The sequence below is a fragment of the Merops nubicus genome, unplaced genomic scaffold (genome assembly GCF_000691845.1).
Source record: "Merops nubicus isolate BGI_N331 unplaced genomic scaffold, ASM69184v1 scaffold25023, whole genome shotgun sequence".
In the NCBI taxonomy this organism is placed as follows: domain Eukaryota; kingdom Metazoa; phylum Chordata; class Aves; order Coraciiformes; family Meropidae; genus Merops; species Merops nubicus.
The window spans coordinates 1-18,996 of NW_008597233.1; the positions used below are offsets into that span (position 1 = coordinate 1).

Here is an 18,996-nt window from a genome sequence, read left to right on the forward strand (position 1 = left end):
AGGAGGGCGAGCGGGGCGCACACCTACCGCAGCGGACGTCTCCTCCATAGCCCAGGGGGCAGAGGCAGTGGTACTGCTCCAGTCCCTCTGCGACACACGTGCCCCCGTTCTGGCACGGCTGGGAGTCACAGGGGTCTAAACGGGACCAGGGAAGGGAAAGACAGGGAGTCAGCAGGGAGCCTGCCCCTTCCCACCCTGCTCCAGCGAGAGCATCGCCGTCGCTGGAAACGGGGTCACACCCCTGCCCCTCTTGCTGCAGAACGCGGGGTCCATGTGCTCCCACACCTCCACGGCAATCTCGTTTTGGGATGGCTCTCCCACAGGCAGCAGGGAAGAGAGCAAACCAGACTGGGACCTCACTTCATTTCCTTCGGAATAACACCAATTAAGTTCCTTTCACATAAACCACAACTGCTAAAGGTCATGCAGCCCTTCCACATTTACACCAGCAGTGAAGGGGTCAGAGTCTGGCCTGCTGCTTGGACAATGCTGTACTGACAAAGAAAACAAACCCACTGTCATCTGAACCAACAGAAGGATGGGGTAAAGGGCAGAACTCCAGGACCACAGCTACTTCCACAGTCAAAAAAACTGGCTGGCCATGAGCAGTTGTCAGGTTCCTAGCTAAACTGATGTTCATGGTACCAAATCAATGAGTGGAGGCATCTCACTGCACCCTCCCCTAGCTGGAAAGCAGCAACTCCCTGCAAGCACTGGCAAGTTGTGTAAGCCTCTGCCCCAGGAATACAAGCAGATGAGGATTAAATGGCTCTTCAAGTGGAAGGAGATCTGATGGGGAGACTTAATCCAAAAGAACTCCGGTCATAGATACCAATGAGACATAAAAAACCCCTGGACATTTTATCAGCTTCTTGCTGAAGACCACAATCTCCCACTCAGAACACAACTTTTAGAAGTGAAAGTAAAACCTCATCTTTTTAACCTTTAGTTATTACCTTTTTATAAATTATAAAAAAGGGTAAGTCCTACCTGGACACACAGTTCGGAAGCATCTGGATGGGTGTTTTATCAGCACTCTCTTCCATCTGAAACAAAAATATACTATAATGAATTTAAATTAACAACGTATCTGCAAGATTGACCTTACTGTACTTTAAATAGAATGCATTGTCCTTTGAAAACACAAATTTTCAAAACAACTATGTCAAAAAAAAAGAATGTCCATGCTGAGTGGATGGCGAAAGAAAGAAATCATTCCATCACAACTGCTCTTTTGGTTTCCAATTCCATTTTAACATTTTACACTTAAAGATTATGGATGCACTTTGAAAGCTCTAAAGGATGGGGGTTTTTTTAGTTGCTACAGAAGAAATGTTAAACTTCTTGCTCTAAATTGGAATGAAAAAAAAAATTTACATCAGAAAGACTTTTTTATTCAATATTAATTCTGTAACTACTGGATAAACAAGATTTAGACTGGGAAGGAATCCTCAGCTGTGTCTCCCAGTGGGATTTTTCAACTGCCTTCATCACTTCCCTGCCCTCAGATGATATAAAAATACCCACACCCTAGGGTAGAAGCATATTTGCCACACATAAGGCGGAAGCCAACATTGGTTCCTGACAATGAGATGGTTTCTGCTTTAAACTTTCACCTCTGTTAATCAGGTTTTTACTTCTCTCAGAGCTGCAGCTTCACTATGACACTCATCTTCCAGTGCTCTGCATTAGGGCTGCTGAAACTCCCAGCCACTGTGGCTAAACCCACCACTTCTGGGATGCCATAAGCAAGCCACAAGCTGCTCTGCTCTCCCACATTGGCTCTGAAGTACAAATAGCTGGAAACACTCAAAGCCATTAGGAGATATCTGAAACTGGCCATACAATGATCCCCCCATATATCTATGCACCAGGCCATCAATGCACAGCCCAGATTTGGGGTGGTTTTCAAACATTCATCTGCCTGGTGTTTCAACCAGCACATGAAGCACCTCTTCAAAGGAAAAACAATCCCCACCAATCTCTGCACAACACCACTTTCACTCAACTGTTCTTATCAGCAAAGAAAGCACAAAGCTGCCTTTCCCTTCACAGCTCATTTTTAAAGCATTTTTCCTGCTGCACTGACTGCAGTGACAGTATTATTGGAAGGACCTGACATGCTTTATGGGTTTTCAGCTCCAGTCTCTTCTCCCCAGGCAAGAGGATATCTCCCTCACACAGCTCACTGCCATCAACCCAATGATGCAGCTCTTTGTGTGCATCCCAGTTTTGGGACTGGTGCACTATGCCTGGGGGGTATTTTCTGCCAATGACTGGAACCTCTCCATAGGGCAGTCCTTCCCAAACCCCCCAGGGCAGCCAAGCAAAGGAAAAGGGGCTTCTCTGCCAGGAAGGAAGCTCGTGTGGGTGAAAACTGAACTAGAATGAATGCAGGGAGCCAGACCTGGAAACCCTCTGCAGCACCGAGTTGGTACAGAGACTCTAAACAACTTCAAAGCATCTTGGTTCAACAGGTAGGAAACAAATGCCAGGTCCACTTATAATGTGCATGGCATTCTTGTGCTAATCACCTTCTTGTCTCATCTCCTCCTCTTACCCTTTGGCTCTCAGATCAGCTAACAGACAGAGCATGGAGAGCCTCTTCATAGGCCTAAAGACCACATCCGCATCAGAATTCTGAGGGATCTCCATCCCAGCAAAGAGTCATGGTCAGATAAAAGCCTTAGTACTGCACCTCTCACTTTCTCTCAGCCACACTCACTTTTAGACATGCAAGTGTCCCGCTCACCTGTAGAAAGGGCAGAGAGAAGCCTGCACTGCATTTGGCTGCTTTGAGCCTTTCCAACACACATAATTCCCAGCCAGTTCTTTCACAGTCTCCAGGGTCCTGCGTTCACAAGGGTGGGATTCAACTTTGCAGCCTGTAGCAAAGAACAAACACAAAGTAGGATCAGTTGCCAGGAAATAAGAAGTCTGTGTGGGAGTGGAGCACCACTCTGAAGTGGGTTAGTCTTCCTCATCTACCTGCCAACAGCAGACCAGGCAGTGTTTCGAAGAGTCTCCGTGACATCCCAAAAAAGAAATTTTCTGTTGACAAGCTCATCAGCCTACCCCACCTTCTGGAGCACTCACTCTCCAGCCTCATTTGCTTTGCTATAAAAGTTGCACTGCGGAGTTCAGGGTTCGGTGACAACTTCTCAGCCCCTCTGGTGCCTTCACCATTCATGTATTTGATCTCTACCTCTGGAGCACTCTATTTCTATCTTTTCTATCTCTTGCAAGCCCCTGCTGGCCTCCCCTTATCAAAATCAAGTCCACTAGAAGATTTAACACAACCATGTTTATCCTTCTATCCCTCATGACATGAGCAAGGACCAATATTCCTCTTTTCAGAGGCAAACCAAGACACAGAAAGATATTGGATCCTGTAGCTTGCAGGTATTTGGAGAGGTAGGTGGCAAGCCTGCCATCCTGTCTGGGCACCAGAAGCAGGTTACCTCCAAGTGCAACATCTGCTAATTCCCCTGCATGTTTTCTGACACCACCTCCTCTTTCCCACTCAGTGACGTGGTCCCAGCTCCAAGCACAGGTCGGAAGGTGGAGCCAGGACAGGGGTTACCTGGAGTGCTGGTGCTGCAGACAGAGCCAGTGAGGGTGCTGTACAGGCCGTTGGCAGCATCGTTGGCATCCCCAGCAAAGAGGACGTGCTGCTCGGTGGGCTCACTAGCCAGCACATGCAGCTCCTCCCACCTGCCAAGCAAAGCCAGGGGTTAACCACTTGGTCATCCCCAAAGAACTGAGTGTCAAAACACACCCTGTGCAGCAAAGGGAGAGCTGATGCTCTCATCATGCAAACCATGACACCCTTCAAACAGTTTTCAAGGTCCTGGCATGTTTAGTCTCAAGCAGTAACATAGCTCTAGTCAGTGGAAGAACTTCCTTCACCAACTCTGGTCCTCCTTCCACACCAGCTACACAACTAATGTTTCCTCCATGCCTGTGTTGCCCTGAAAATTCCCCTTTTCTCTTTCCAAAACTCATAACCAGCACAAGGCCATCCCTCACTCACTATGGACTTGCCATTTGGCCAGCTGGGCCTCTGTTTCCCACTCTGTAGAAAGCTTCCTACCTTGGAAACTTGATGCCCACTGTAAAAACGGTGACGTGCCTCTGCTTCACCTGCACTGCAGGCACTGCAGCACTGCCCTGGGACTTCCCATCCGAAATGATGATCAGGACTTCAGGGACACTGGAGTTCCTGCCACCAGGGAACCCCTTGCGCAGAATGTACTTCAGAGCCCGACCTGTCTCTGTGCTCCCACCTCTAGAAAGAAGGGAGGAAAAAAAAAAAACAAACCAGCAATCAAACTCTGCGGCTACTGAATTTACCATTTGATTTTCAAATGTCCACCCTCTGGTAATGGGGAATTTTGCATATTTCTGCCTGTTGCCACACAACACATCCACAGAGATGTCTAATACTGCCTTCTTGTCTTCCTCCTATCCACAGGTCCCATCTACTGCCTTACCTCCCTCCTCCTCTCCAGCCCTCTGGAGTGGTCTCCAGAAGACTTCTAACACACAGCAGAGCGTTTCTGCAATTGGAGCAGGAACCAGAGCTCTAGGATATCTGAGTTTCATTTCCAGCTTCGACAAACGTCTCAACTGCTTCTGTGTTTCCATCTGAAAGCTACAGTCACTTCTTTAAGAGCTGTGTCACAAAGCTGCTTTACAACAACCCCTCGTATTCATCAGAAGCACAGCAGAGATGGGCAGAGATGAAGAAAGACCAACATCTCAAAATAGTTTCCTTATTTTTGATGCACAAACGTGCTATAAATTCTTGTCACTTATCATCCTTTCCCCTCCACAAGACCTTCTGCTCTTGGTTCTTGGGCCAAGAGCTAAGGCAGGGAGTGATGTTTCCCAGCTGGCAGCTGGCAGCCTGCAGTCCAGCAGTGTGCAGACAGTCCTTGCCTTTTCTCCCCCTCTCATCTGCAGGTTAATTTGATTTTCTATGAAAAGTCATTTGCATCCTATAGTAAATTTCCCACAAATACAAATCCTGAAAGCTTCTTGATATATCCTTGGAAACTCAGAAGGACTGAACTCAAGGCATGCTCTCTTCAGGGCTTCACCAGTACTTTCTACATGAGGAAAGAAAACACGAAGAAAAACCACCTGGTGGCAGCCAGAATTGTGTAAACCCATGCTGAATTCAGTTTAAAGCAATACTGTCATCTGCTAGGTTGCTGGCCAGCAGCAGTGGTATGGCAGAGAAGGTGCACCAGCCGCTGGTGTTCACACAGGCTGTACCCATCACTTCTTGTTCTGGAGATGGGATCACCTGGAAGAGGCACGAGGCCATTTAAAATGTGGCCTAAGTTACCCACGTCAGCTTATTTGTGGCTCAGGTGCCAAAGCTCCCTAACTCCTCATACTGCCTGCACTGCAGTAACGTCCTGAAGTCCTGGCAGGGCCTGGGAGCCCCTGGGAGTCAAGGCTTGCCTCGGGGCCTCTCCTGTGAAAAATTTCTTCCAATACACGTGACCCAGAGTGGGATGAAGATAGTCCTGCCATTCACCCTTTGCTTACGAATGAATAGAGTATTAACAGATGAAGGGCCAGACTTGGGAAAGTGTCGCCTGATCCCGTCTGAAAATCTGCACATGTCCATCTGCTCCAAGGAGCTGACTGAGGGGATGGTCTTTAAGAGAAGTGAGCCTGGGGAGCAGGGTGGAGGGTGCAGAAGCTGACCTCTTAAGGAAAGAAAACTAAGTGTCATCTTGGACCAAAGATGATGGAGGTAGATTTGGGTGCTGATCCTGGGTCCTTCCCCACAAAACCATCTACTCCCTCTTGCCTGGTGCCACAAAAACAGTTTCTGGTGCTGCAAGGAACCAGCTCCTTCCCTGTTTTGGAAGGCCTTGAATTCTGCCCTGGAGAAAAGAATGTTTCTAAGGGAGAAATTGATTACTTTGGTACTCAGCAGCAAAGTACTAAACCCACACCAGGACCCAGGTGCCAGATGGGGCAACATTCCAGCAGTGCCATGTGCCCACGGTGGCATAAGCCAGCAGGTAAAATGGGCTGCTGCTAAGTGTTAGGGAACAGCAGGCACCCAGCCTTGCAGCTGAGCATGAACTCAATCCTGAATGCAGTACTTGTAAACAATAAGCTACAGCTTGACTGAGAACAACTTGTCAAAGACGCTTTAGAAATCCTGAGACTTATTTCTTGTGAGATTATTAAAGAATAAGATTTGCTGACTGATGGATGCCTCCATAACTGAAGAGCCCAGTTGCCCTGCTGAGCCTGTAGAGATACTGGAGCTGTCTGAGAGGTTTGCTGCTCATCAGCACAGAGCCCCAGGAGGGCAAAGAGAGGTCCCTCTGGAACCAGAAGTGCACCCATGAGAAGAGATGCTCACTGCAGGCAGGCTGTGCTGTGGCCAGTGCCTGCACAGCACTAGGATGTCTTTGGTGATGGCAGACTGGATGTGGTCTCACCTCTCTCTTGCAGGGTGAGGTTTGGTAGGCTGTGCAGATGGCTCCTACGGTGCTGAGTGAAATCAGCCCCAACTGCCCCAATTCCCTGTCTACCTAACACACTCCAAGACTCAGGCTACACAGGCACCCAGCCCCTGCTGCAACCAACTCAAGCTTTACCTACGTTCCTCAACCACCTACATTCCTCACCCAGTCACTGCCAGGCTAAAAACCTTGCTACAACACAACACATGGGCAAAAGCCTTTCTTCCCCTGTAAAAACTGAGGGCAACCTACACTGCAGCTGTGAACCCTGCCTACAACACGTTATCTCTTTTTTTTTGTTTTTGGAAGACTACACATTTGTTTATCTCAAAGGGATAAATCCTGGATGAACATGAGTTTCTCTCTTCCTTAGTCTTCAGTTCTCCATCTGCACAACACAAGAGGCCTGTAATGTGCTGTCCCCAACTGCACATTTGACACCAGAGAGAGCCCAGCTCACAGGGAACGTGCTCCAGACCTGTGGATAATTAAGCCACCATATCAGAGAAGACATTTCCAACTATCTTCTAAGTCTGTCCAAGGAGCTATGCTATAAAACACTTCCTGTGATTGCCTTTTAGGGCTGCTTTTATTTCCACCCAGAGCAAGCACGGGGAGCCAAACGATAAGTGCTTGTCTTTCTTGGAGGCATCATGTTCTCCTTTGGCTGTGTTGACACAAACACAGCCCATCTGCTTTCTAAACACCCATCCTTTGCTTTAGCACCTGATTTGCTTGTTCTAAAAAAAGTATTTGATCATGCCCAAGTTTATTCTTTTCTTTCTTACCCTCTGATTTTCACTGAAAATACCTTAACTCAAGACCTGACAGGCCCTATTGCTTTTAACTTCTTTCTTCAGAGACTTTCTTGTTTGTACTTCATCATTTCAAAGCATACTCAATGACCATTGTGTTCATAGCATGTCCAAATCTTCCTTTTCCTGACAAGATGTCAATAGCTGTCAGATGCTTCAGTGGGAAGGGCTGTTCATGAGGGGAAATATATTGTGCATTATCAGCTTGATGACTCAATCTTGATGAACTCAGTAAGCTGTGCCCATGTGAGCCCTGAGGATTAGAAAAAGTTAATAAAGTGTCTCAGCACCAAAGCTCATTAAATTCCATCTCTTATTGATTTGCATTTGGAGGTTTGCTGGGTTTTGACTCAGCAGATGTGTGTTTGAGGCACTACTCCAATAGGGATTTCCCGAAGCCAAAGGAAATGTGGATTCTACCTGCTGCCTTTTCTCAGGAACTGCACTGAGAAGGTTCCTTTCCTGTAACCAGCCCCTGCCCTGTATGAAAGAAAGTCATACAAAATTCAGCTTCTGAGATGAATTCAAAAGCTATTTGGACAGGATTCAGAGAGAGGGAGACCAGCAGTCTCCAAATAAATCTCCAAAGCTTCACTGCAGTCTGGTGCTGCCTCCTTTCAAGTGCTCCCAAACTCCGTGCCCAAAGCACAGAGGCCAAAGCTGGGAAATGCCTCACTGGCCAAAGGCTCATCAGAAGCACATCAAGGAGCCTCTCAACTGAAACGTCAAACACAGTTTTTTTTTCAGAAGCCAACTGGAATCCATCCATAACTATTTCATGTACTTTGAAATGTCAGCTTTTCATTTAAACGAGATGAAATGGCTGAGCACAAGATCATTATTTCTGTTTGATCTGTCAGCATCCATGCGTTGTCATCAAGGAATTTCAGTGCCAGACACCAAATGCTGCTTCACTTTCTCTGCTCTCACAGACTTAGAAGCAACCGCCAAAGAAGAGGAGTGTATCTTGTTTTCTGGTAGGTTTTTCCTGTAACATTACATGAGAGGTTTTCTTGATTAGATAAATTTCCCAGAAGCAGTACAACAAAACCCAGCCAATTGATCTTGCTTGCAAAAGTCAAAAAGTGATCACATTTGCTTGCAACGTGTACATCATGCTGAGAGCAGCAGACAGCAGACATCCAGGAGAAAGGTTGAGCTAACCTTTAGCCCTAACACAGACCAGCTAAAGAAAGAGCAGACACCCGCAGGCCACAGCAGTACCTGACCTGTCATCAAAAAAAATGTTATTTTGGGGTGGTTGTCAGATCCTTTGTAGATCCAAATGTATTTCTCAGAGATGAAAAGTGTGGATTTTGAGAGGCTCTGTGGACAGTGCTTCTTTGGGCTTCTGGCTCCACTTCCTGAGGTTGTGGGAAGACATCCAAGTTTTAACATTCAGGAAGAAAAAAGGTTTCTGTCTGAGAACTTGATCCTCTTGAATTCAGCAGACACACGTCCGCAGCTGTCTCGGGACCAACACTTCATCACTGCCTCGTAGCCCAAAGGAAACTGTAACCACTAAAGAATGAAGTCGCACACGGTCCTGGCTCTGCTCAGCCACAGAGGAATGCCACACTTGCTTTTCCTCAGTCATCTGGCACAAACAGCCACAAAAACCTGCCAGTGGGCCATGGAAAACACTCCCATATTTACCACATTATAGTGGGACACTGAACACTTTCTCCCCTATCAACTTTCACTGGCAAAGACAGACCAGGTTGCGTGCTTCTAGCAGACTGTGGATTATGGACCACAGACAGTGTTCATCCATCTCTCTCCCTTGGGCATCACGTTAGTGTATGCACAGAAGAAGCAGAGATGTCTGCACCTCAAAACCCTTCAGTCCAGAGATCACCCATAGCCCAGAAAAAGAGAATAGCTATAAAATATGCTGACCTGAACACAATACTCTTGATTCTCTCTTTCACTTCTTGTTTGGTTAGATACAAATCCAGTGGAAATTCGAGGTGGGGAGATGAGCTAAACTGTATAATTCCCACACGGACCTGAAAGAAAAGGTTAAAGATAATGTAAGATGTCTGTGAGAGTTTTACTCTTTTGATCAATTTACAGATTTAGGAAGACTAAACTGTATCAAGACTAATTCTGGTTTCCATGTGGAGCCATTGGCACTCTAAATGACCTTCCAAAAAGATCCCAAATGGCAGCATTACCTATACAGACTATGAACAAGGCAAAACAGTTCATCTGCAAACAACGGGAGCCTCTGCTGCAGCTACAGGCAGCTCAAGATCTATACTTATCCATTCAGACCAGCTAAAAGCATCAAGGACAGGGAGTTTATAAATAACACCTTTTATACCAAGCCATTTACACACTATTCAGGGAATATTTCCATTACTAAAAGCAGCTCCCTCTGGCACTGAGCACAGTAGGAAACAGAAACCAATTATTTTTCCACTACCTCTTCTAAAACCATTTTCTATAGCTGAAAATGCCTGAAAATGCAAATGGAGTAAATTGTCTATATTGGGCAATACATCCAGAATATTTCACTGAAGCCTTACAAGAAGCTTTATGGAATGTGACAACTTTGACAGTGAAAAGGTGACTGATTTTCAGCCCAGTCTATGTGAGGATTAAGAGAAAGACTAGGGGAAGGATAGGATTTAAAAAAAAAAAAAAATAGAAAAAAGAAAAAAGAAAAAAACAACAACCCACCAAATCTGCAATTATTAGATGTCTGAATTCTTTTGCCTCAGGACCCTGCAACAGGGACAGAGCAGCAGCTTTCCTTTTCAGGACCTGGAGCAATGGTAATAGTTGACCTGAAGGAGGTTTTTAGGTCCAAGTCTAAGCATCCCTTTTGTGGAACCAGGAGCAAACAACAAGACCTGCCTCTCTTCCTTTGCTCCCAGACCTCTCTGGGGAATCAGACATGGACCAGGGGTCCTCAGAGCTGCAGCAGTGGCCCAGATCCACTCTCCGACCCATCTCAGGTTCCCTTTCCTGCTATGCAGAGACCTTGTATCCCCTTCCACAACTTTCCCAAAGACCTGACATTCATTTGGAAAGGACCAAGTCACCAGCTGCTTGGCCTCCAGCCACACAGTCCTGGGCTATTCTCTCTGCTGAGCACCAGCATCAACTGCACTGCACCACTAGCAGGCAGGTATCTTGGAGACCTATGGCGTCATGCAGATCCCCAAACACCTCAGTTTGGTGAAATGCCTCTGGTGGCTCTCTTCCTTCTGCCCTTTTGGCTTATTTTGGAATAGAGACATTCTAGAAGCAGAGCAAGCAGACTGTAGCATTGACCTCAGTACAGAAAGGTGATTAAACTTCCCAGAGACTAATTCTGCAACTTTCAAGGGAAAAACAACAAAAAGGTCCAACCATTCTAATCTATGAGCATCCAAATCAAGATAAAAATCAGTTCATAAAACCCAAATCATACTCTTTAACATGAAAGACAATGTCATTTCTCAAGATCAGATAGAACTGCTTAAAAATCTGTGAAGAATCAAGACGTGTCCTCCAACTCCACTGCTTCACAAAACTTCACTGAATCTTTCTGAACAGTCTGACACCGAGGTAGCTGCTAGGCTGAACTCTGCAGTATCACTCAGCACGTTATTACTGCCTTTCCACACACTGCCAAGATGCTTGAAACTAAAATGAGACATTCCTGACACTCACCCTGTCTGGATGGATGTCCAAGGCATCACAGAGCTTGCCTGCAAAGTGCTTAGACCTTTCAAAGCTTCCTTTGCCAATGCTGTAGGAGCCATCCAAGAGGAAAAGGACATCTAATGAAGCAGAGCACTGCATCACTAGGAGAAAAAGATACACGCTGTGAAACTCCACTTCATCAGCCTCACTCTCAAGAAGCAGCCAGCTAAGAGCAAAAAGCCCACAGAAACGGACTTGCCAAGGACAGATCAGGGAAGCCAATGTGGCTTCAACCACAGATGGAGGTCCCCAGCCTGTGGACTTCAGGAGCTCAGTGGAACCATGGGAGCAGCAACCCCAGTGAGCCAACATAGCAGTATCATGAAGCACAGGGAGCTGCTCTCCTGGTGAGGACGTGGCTGTGCCTGGCAGGACCTGCAGCCTCTCCCAGCTGAAGTCACAGATGTGAATCCAGGAGGCAACTGCCCAGCACACAGAGTACCACAGAGCCAGAGGGGTTTCATCTGCAGCGTGATTTGCAAGACACACTCTTACTTTTTAAAATGCAAACTCTCTGAACAGCTCTGAGGCACTGACAGAAACACTTTTCACAAAACTCTGCCTCTTATTCCATCTTCAGAGGTGTGTCCTTGTATCAGCCCTGCCTGCAGGAACACGACTGCTCCCAAGTACAAGTTCCTGAGGTGCTTACACTGCAGTGGAAACCTGTGATTTCACTGACAACAACAAGGTAGTCTGCAGACTCTGAAGAGCCATTTTCATTTACACAGAAATTTTAAAAGTCACTTGTGCAACATTTACCAGAACTAACTTCAAGGGAAACCAAGTCCAGAAGCTCAATACAGGCAGCAAGCATACCAACCTCCCAAGAGCCCTTTAGACTCCTGCCCTTCCTCTATCTCCATTTAATTATCCTTGTTTTATCACCACGACCTTTTTTCCAAATCAGTTTTGCTAGCAAAAACCTGTATTTGTAATTAAGGTTTTCTAATACCAGACAATGAGGGACTGAAGGTTGTAAAGCATTCTCTTCTGGGTCGCTGGGTTTTCTAACAGAACAACCAGCCTTGCCCTGGAGCACTGTGCTGGGGATGAGCAGGAGCATGACCTCCCTGCCAGCACTGTCCTGGCTTGTCAGCCCTGCCCTCACAGCAGATCTGAACATGAAGATGCTCACCCGGAGTCACTGACCACGGCCACCTGCCTAAGCATGCACAGAGAACACTGCTGTGCCCCCATCCCATGGGATCGGCACAGACACATGGTCTTCAGGTTGCTCTGGAGCTTCCTGCCCACAGCAAGGGGCTTGGAACTAGAAGATATTTACTGTCCCTTCCAACCCAAACCATCTGTGAGTTCAGTGGCACGAGGAGTAGGGATCTCCATATTGCAGCCAGCCAGCAGCAGCAACTCAGCTCTCTTAGGGAGACCCATAAGCAGGACACCTGCAGCCCATCAAAGGGCTCCTGGTGATGTGCATCAGTGAGAAACACCCACATACAGCACATCAGGATGGAAAGTCTGGGCTGAACACATGGTGCTATGGGATGGGGCTGGAGGGCATGCCTGGCATAGGAAAATGTGTAAATGATCCGACACAACAGAAAACAATGTAGGAGAATGCATGATATGGTCTGTACAACCAATTGCATGTACATCAAGGGAGCTGTAGGGGAACAAGGCCTGCTGGCCAGCCAGAACCCAGCCCTCCCTACCCACTGCATCACGGCTGCTGCTGGCTCAGCAGCCTGAAACAAGTCCTCCACATGAGAGGTCTGATCAGGAACCAAGTCTGTAACTAAACACAGCTCCTTAAATCAGGATTGCTTGAAACAGGCTCTGAAGGAACTGAGAGAAACACCAGCTAGCTGGCAAATGGTCAATTTGGGAAAGACAGAGTAGGTCCCAGAGGAGCCAATACCACCAAGGGGGAAAAGCCAGGCTAGGGTAGAAGCAGCCACAACCCTGTGCTTGCCAGAGCACTGCTGGAGACTTCAAGGACCAGAGTCCAATAAACAAAAATAATTTTTAGAAAACCCAAAACAGAGAAAAAACCAAGAAGGAATTCAGAGAGTACATGACTTATTTCAGAAAACAAACTTACACTGGCCAACAGTTGAGATCTTGTCAATCATCTCCTGGTCAGCATGGATTTCTTGTATACTCAAGGCCAGAAAAACTGTGGGATCAAACACACAATCACACATCCACACTAGAAACCATCTTTTAAAAAAATAATTACATGCAGGCTTTCATCTACAGCAGCCAAAAAAGCTGTTTTATTGTGTAGATCTTACACTCACAAAAAATAATTTGGTGACACAGCACAGCAGTGTATCTATGGGAGAAAACTCCCCCAACAGGGACACAACGAGCATGAAAAATGCCAAGGACATGACTCCAGCACAGGGGAGGACAATCCCCCTGCTCTGCACATGCAGGGATGCAATGGGAAACAGAGCTAGGCCAAGCTCAGGCTCCAAAGATGAAGTACTGGAGTCACCAAATAATTGCACTAGAAAAACTTAAGAACTTTTAATATCATCTTTTCCTGTACACTTCACATACAAATCAATCCTGTGTGTTTGGACTCTCAGAAAAGCTGTTTCTCCAGGTATTAATTTCTCTCTCTCTGCACGGAACTGTATTTCAGAGGTTTATCCACAGATCTCCTGGAGAGGCCCCAATTTGGCTGTCATTCCTGGAAACGAAAAACTCCAGCTGGAGACAGGGGAGCATCTGAGACATAAACTATTGATGCAAAATAATGACTTTAAATGTACCTTGAGGAAGCAGGAAAATGCAGATGGACTCCAACGACAAGAGACTCATGGTGACAAATCTGAAAGAAAAAAAAAAAAAAAAAGAGAAAACTAATTCAATTCCTAAAGCCAGTTTCTTTATCTGCAGCTGATCATCTCCTTGCTGGTTGTCTCATGTGATGAGTTCAGACACCCTCGGTCTGAGGGATAAAAGCAGCTCCTACCGTGGACAGAACAGTGGGAAACAGACAGAAGGAAAAAACATGAAAATTAAGGGAATGATAAAAAAAAAAAAAAAATAGTTGCCCTACTCATCTCCTTTCCTATCAAAAATGGAAAAAGCATGCTTTGCAGCAGAGGGACAGACTGTCCAGCCTCCCCTCCCTCCTTCCCACCATGCCCACCTGGACCTCCACTCTCCTCCCTCTTCACTGCATCAGCCTCTCAAAGCCAGTCTCCCCAGAGCCCCACAGCCCTCAGAGGCTGGTGGAGAGCTGGACATAGCTCCTCAGGGGCTCACCGAGCACAGGGCAGGGTCACATCCCCTTGCCCCAGCCCCTGCTTGAGGCTCTGGCCGAGATGTCCCTGCTGTGGAGCACAGCAGAGGGGACCTGTCCTGCACGGCGTGCCTGGGCCAGTGCTGCCGCCCACCCTCATCACGGCTCCTCAGCAACACTCAGGCACAGGCTCTCCCATGCCTCACGTGTCCCGAGGAGGGCTTTCTGCAGAGAGGTTTTTATGCATAACTATCCAGCAAAGTCGATTTTCTGCTCATTTTTCCTTCGAAATCAGCAAGGCTGCCATCACATCATGGGTGGACTTCAGTGACACCTTCAAGCATTCCCAGATTGAGACCAAGCACGTCTGGCAGAGGCCTTAGCTTTCTATTTAAAACACGTATATTTATTTTTTTCTCCAGATTAGAAGTGCTGGGTGCATCCACCAGAGCAAATTCTACCAGATTGATGCTGGGTCTCTGCCTCTCTCATTGCAAAAACAGATTTTCTTTATCTGCACAAGTAAGTGCATTTCTTGATAACTAGCTCTATTAACCAATTGGGTTTTGAAGAAAATAAAGATGGGTTTTTCTCAGGAAAGACTTGTCACTGCAGCAAATTATATATTTAATAAGCAGCAGGAAGAACTGATGCTTGCTAGTGAAATCACCAAATGAGGCCCATCCCCATCACTCCAGGTGCCAGCTCTTTGAAGGCAAACCTCATGTGTCAGGGTAGTGGGGGTGAGGAAACAGTTTCCTGGGGTGCCCACGGGCCCCCACGCTGCCTGTCCCAGGCCAAACTCCCACTGTGATTTCCCTCGAGCACATCTGTGTATGAGCTCCTGAGGGAAGGGACGTACTTAGCCAGAGGGAGGAGCCCCACATTGGTCCCTCTCTCTTATTGTTTGACCTTGGAGTTCACCTGCAGCCTTGGAGTCTCACTTCCTTAGTTTCCCCAGTTTCTGAAATTGTGTGTCAGCATCCCTATGTTTCCAGAGGTAGGAAGGCCTCCTGTGGGTACTCTGAGGAGTCCAGGGCCATGTTAACACTTCAAACCCCAGGATGCAAGCCAAGCTTTATGCAACAGAAACATCTCCTCTTAAGTATAAAGGAATTCCTCTTAAGTAAAGGGAGGTAAACACAAACCATGATTTTGCCAAGGAAGCCCCTGTGTCCTTCAGTAGTTTCAAGCCCTGGCACATGCCACCGAAGTCAGGTCATCCTTTGCCAAGCCCCGAAGACATTCTTTTTAGGAGCTAATTCCAGAGCACACAACACCCAAAGGATGACAAGCCTCTGCTTGCAACCAGATGTGACAAGTGAGGAGACTTCAGGTTGTTTTCATACAAAACATTCACAGGTTAAGATGCTTCTATGACTTGGTTTTATCTTGGGCTTAAATCAACTAATTTGCAGGATGAATTCTTTGCCCTTCAGCCCAGCAAGACTCTCAGCAGTAGGAACTGAAAGGAAACTTCATCACCAGCCCCTGCTCATCAGCATTAGCCCAGGATTAGTAGCAGCCCAGGAACTTTAGACAGCAGTTTTGCTGGGGGATGGGGTGGCAACTGAAGAACTTTTTCATTTTATCTTCCTGGCCGCTAAGAAAAGGAATTTCAAAAATGTCTACATTAGTACTGAGTCAAAAGCAATCTTTTTTCTCCAGCCACACCAAATCAAAAATTATATCTTTTGTACCCAGATGCTCACTTGGCCACATAAATATGATGACAATTTATGCAAAGCTAAGAGTGTAACTAGGGGAAACAGGTAGAAGGGAAAAATCTCTCCTTGAAAAGTGTCTTCCCAACATGTCATTCACTTTCTGCAAAACATCTGAGCTTGTTTATTCTTACCAATGAGGCAGAGCCAAACTGTGGCCTGAAAACACAGTGAACCCAACACCACTGGCCACTGTGGTCACTTGGATGTGGAACCAGGTCTGACAGCTCCACTATGCCTACAACAGGGCAAGCACCTGGCTGAGAAGGGCTCAGAACCAATGCTGCAGGCTGGTGCCTCTGCCAGAAAGGGAAAAGGCTTGCTGCTGATGTCATGGGCCTTGCTAAACTTCCCTGGCACACACACCACCACCACGAGACGCTATCCTGTGTACACCCCTACGCACACCTCCCACTTCCACGGGCTGTCACAGAACAGCTAACGGCACGTGCACCACTTCGGGGCAAATGTTACTCTTGTACTGGGCCAAGCAGAAGATGCTCAGAGGTACCAGTTAGCTACTTTGATTAATCACCACCTCTTCTCATCTCAGAGACACGGCTTGCAACAAAAGGTGTCTCCAGATCACTTTTTTAAACTTCTTTCAAACTTATATTTAATAGTAGAGAATAAAGCAGAAACGATCACGCTGCATATTCATACAGCCACGCAACCCCCTGTCCCTGCAGGCACAACCCTGCTGTCTCCTGGGGAGCACACAGCGCCAGATTGCTGAAGGGAGCCCACTGCCAGGGGATCATCTGAAGTTCAGGGGTAGGAAAAATTTTGCTGCCCCCTCTTTTCAGTCTTCCTCAGCCTGTTTTTCTTTCTTGCCCAGGTTTGGAGGCATTTAGGCCACCTCTGTTGGGAACTCCAGGCATCCCCTTTGCCCGGCCATGGGCACTGCCCCGGCTGGGGACAGCTATCTGCAGGAGACAAAACTGAAGGGTGGAGGAGGAAGATGACAGGGAAATGCTAACTTCTCCTGAAAACAAACATCACTAATTTCAGTCCAAAACTTTTGACAATTTTTTTCTCCTAGTGATAAACAAGATTACATTTCCAGAAGACGTTTTCTGCAGAATCCACGTGTTTAATCAACTCCCCTGGTTCTGCAGCAAGGAACAGTTTTGACAGGCTCTTTTCCTCCATGCAAGAAGGTCTCGGGCACATAAAGAGACCTTGATCTTTCAGCACTGCTCATATGGGGCACTGTCAAAATCAACATACTGAAGATCAGGTCCTGTATCACCCATGAATTACAGAATAAAAGACACTTTTCTGACTCAAGAGCCTGTGCTAAACTTACAGTGTGATAGAAGTGCTCATGCTACTGACTGAATTTGGCTGGAGCAGCAGGAGTGTCTCCATGAATGTCTAGCTTGTCCTTTTTCATCCTCTGCTGGATGCCACAGACAAGATGCCCCAGGAGAGCCAGAGCCAGCCCCAGCACTGTCAGCACTCAGCACATGCTCACAGCAGCAGGCAGCTGGTGCAGATGCTGGGAAGAAATGTGGCATGGGGTGGCTCAGAAAAGAGGTACAGTCATCTGTGGGAACTCAGTGTCAGAGGACAAAGCAACAGCATTGTAAGAAAATAGACATGCAAGCAGGAGAATTATATTTGGTTTATGAAAGAATGCAGGTAACTTGGTCACACCAAGTACACAGATACACACTTGTACACATGGCACACCATGCTACACAGATGCCTTTGTGCAAAAGCTTCCCAGAGGGACAGCAAGTCCTTAGATTTATCATGTCATCTTACAAGACAAAAATCCCTCTAATACTTTACTTGCTAGTATCACTGTCTTGAGAGCCTCCCCTGTACGTGCCCTTGGCACTGCTAGAAGGGGAGCCTGCCATCTGCAGCAGAACCAAACTGCTGGCCAAAGAGGATCAGGCCAATTGCTAATGAAACCAGACCCTCCAACCACAGGCACCTGCTGGCTGACTTAGATGGACAAGTCTCACAGTACCACTAGCAGGAGTAAGGACTTAAAGATTGCTATGACAAGCCTCCCTCTTGAACAAACAAAATTCTGGCCTGTCCTTCCCCAAATACCCACTACTGCAGAAGTGGAGGAATTGTACCTTCCCAAGCCAGCCAGCTGCAGTGATTACCTACAGCAGAGGCTGCAGGAAGAGAGAAAAAATTTTTTTTTTACATCTCTAGTATTCAGTTTAGCTCTCAGAACAGGAGACAGCCTGCCTTCACCTCAGCATGCATGACACCAGGATGGTTTTGATCATCTCATACCCAGCTCCTTTTACAAAACTAACCCCCATTCACACCATATCCTCCTGCTGCATCTCTGTGAGCCCCAAGGACAAGTCACAGCCTGGGAATTTTCTCCATGGCATCATTCCTGCACACACATACCTACATATGCATGTTCAGCACAGCAGTCCATGGGCCTCTCCTAAAGGAGCTTTAGGAAGTCAGAATCTCCCATGGTTTTGTTTGTTTGTTGATTTGGTTTTGTTTGTTTGGTCTTGGTTGGTGTTTTTTTTTCAGAACAGGCATAAGGTCAAGAGATTTTTTTAAAGTCATTCCATCCATTTACTCCTCTTCTTCCTAGAAGACCCAGACACCTTTAGGAGCACACACTGAAGGTGAGGTGACGTGGTTAACTGCCCCAGCACATGCACAGCCTCTCCAGCACAGCCCTCTCTGGAGAACGTGGGAAAACGTGGTTGTATATGCATCTCCTGGTGACACCTCATCTTCACTACGCAAAATTTAAAAAAAAAAATAAAAAAAATTAAAGGAAGGTAACTTAGCAGAAACCCCCATGAAATCATTTCCACAATTTCCAGGTCACGTTTTAACATCTGTTCACACTTTCCCAGCTAACTTGGAAGCAGGGTCCTGCCACCTCCTGTTCCCTTTCCACTCCGGGCCACCGGAGAAGGCGTCTTCATCCCTCTAACATGCACAGAAAGCAAGACACAGAGAGACAAACTGACCTGGTCACAAGTGCATGAATGTGGGGCACAACGGGGAGCTAGACAGGGGGTCCTTCTCTAGCCGTCGCACCA

At 46.8% G+C, this 18,996-nt stretch overlaps 1 protein-coding gene across 1 annotated transcript; it reads right to left on the reverse strand.

Moving 5' to 3' along the window:
• Nucleotides 1–27: 27 nt before the first annotated feature.
• LOC103769452 (von Willebrand factor A domain-containing protein 2-like) lies at nt 28–13,148 on the reverse strand (the record flags this gene model as incomplete). The annotated part of the gene is made up of 8 exons (XM_008936649.1): nt 28–135; nt 991–1,046; nt 2,753–2,885; nt 3,584–3,714; nt 4,094–4,288; nt 9,212–9,321; nt 10,976–11,109; nt 13,074–13,148. Coding segments are annotated over 8 exons (942 nt in total), but the record flags the coding sequence as incomplete, so codon positions are not given.
• Between the last annotated feature and the right edge of the window lie 5,848 nt (nt 13,149–18,996).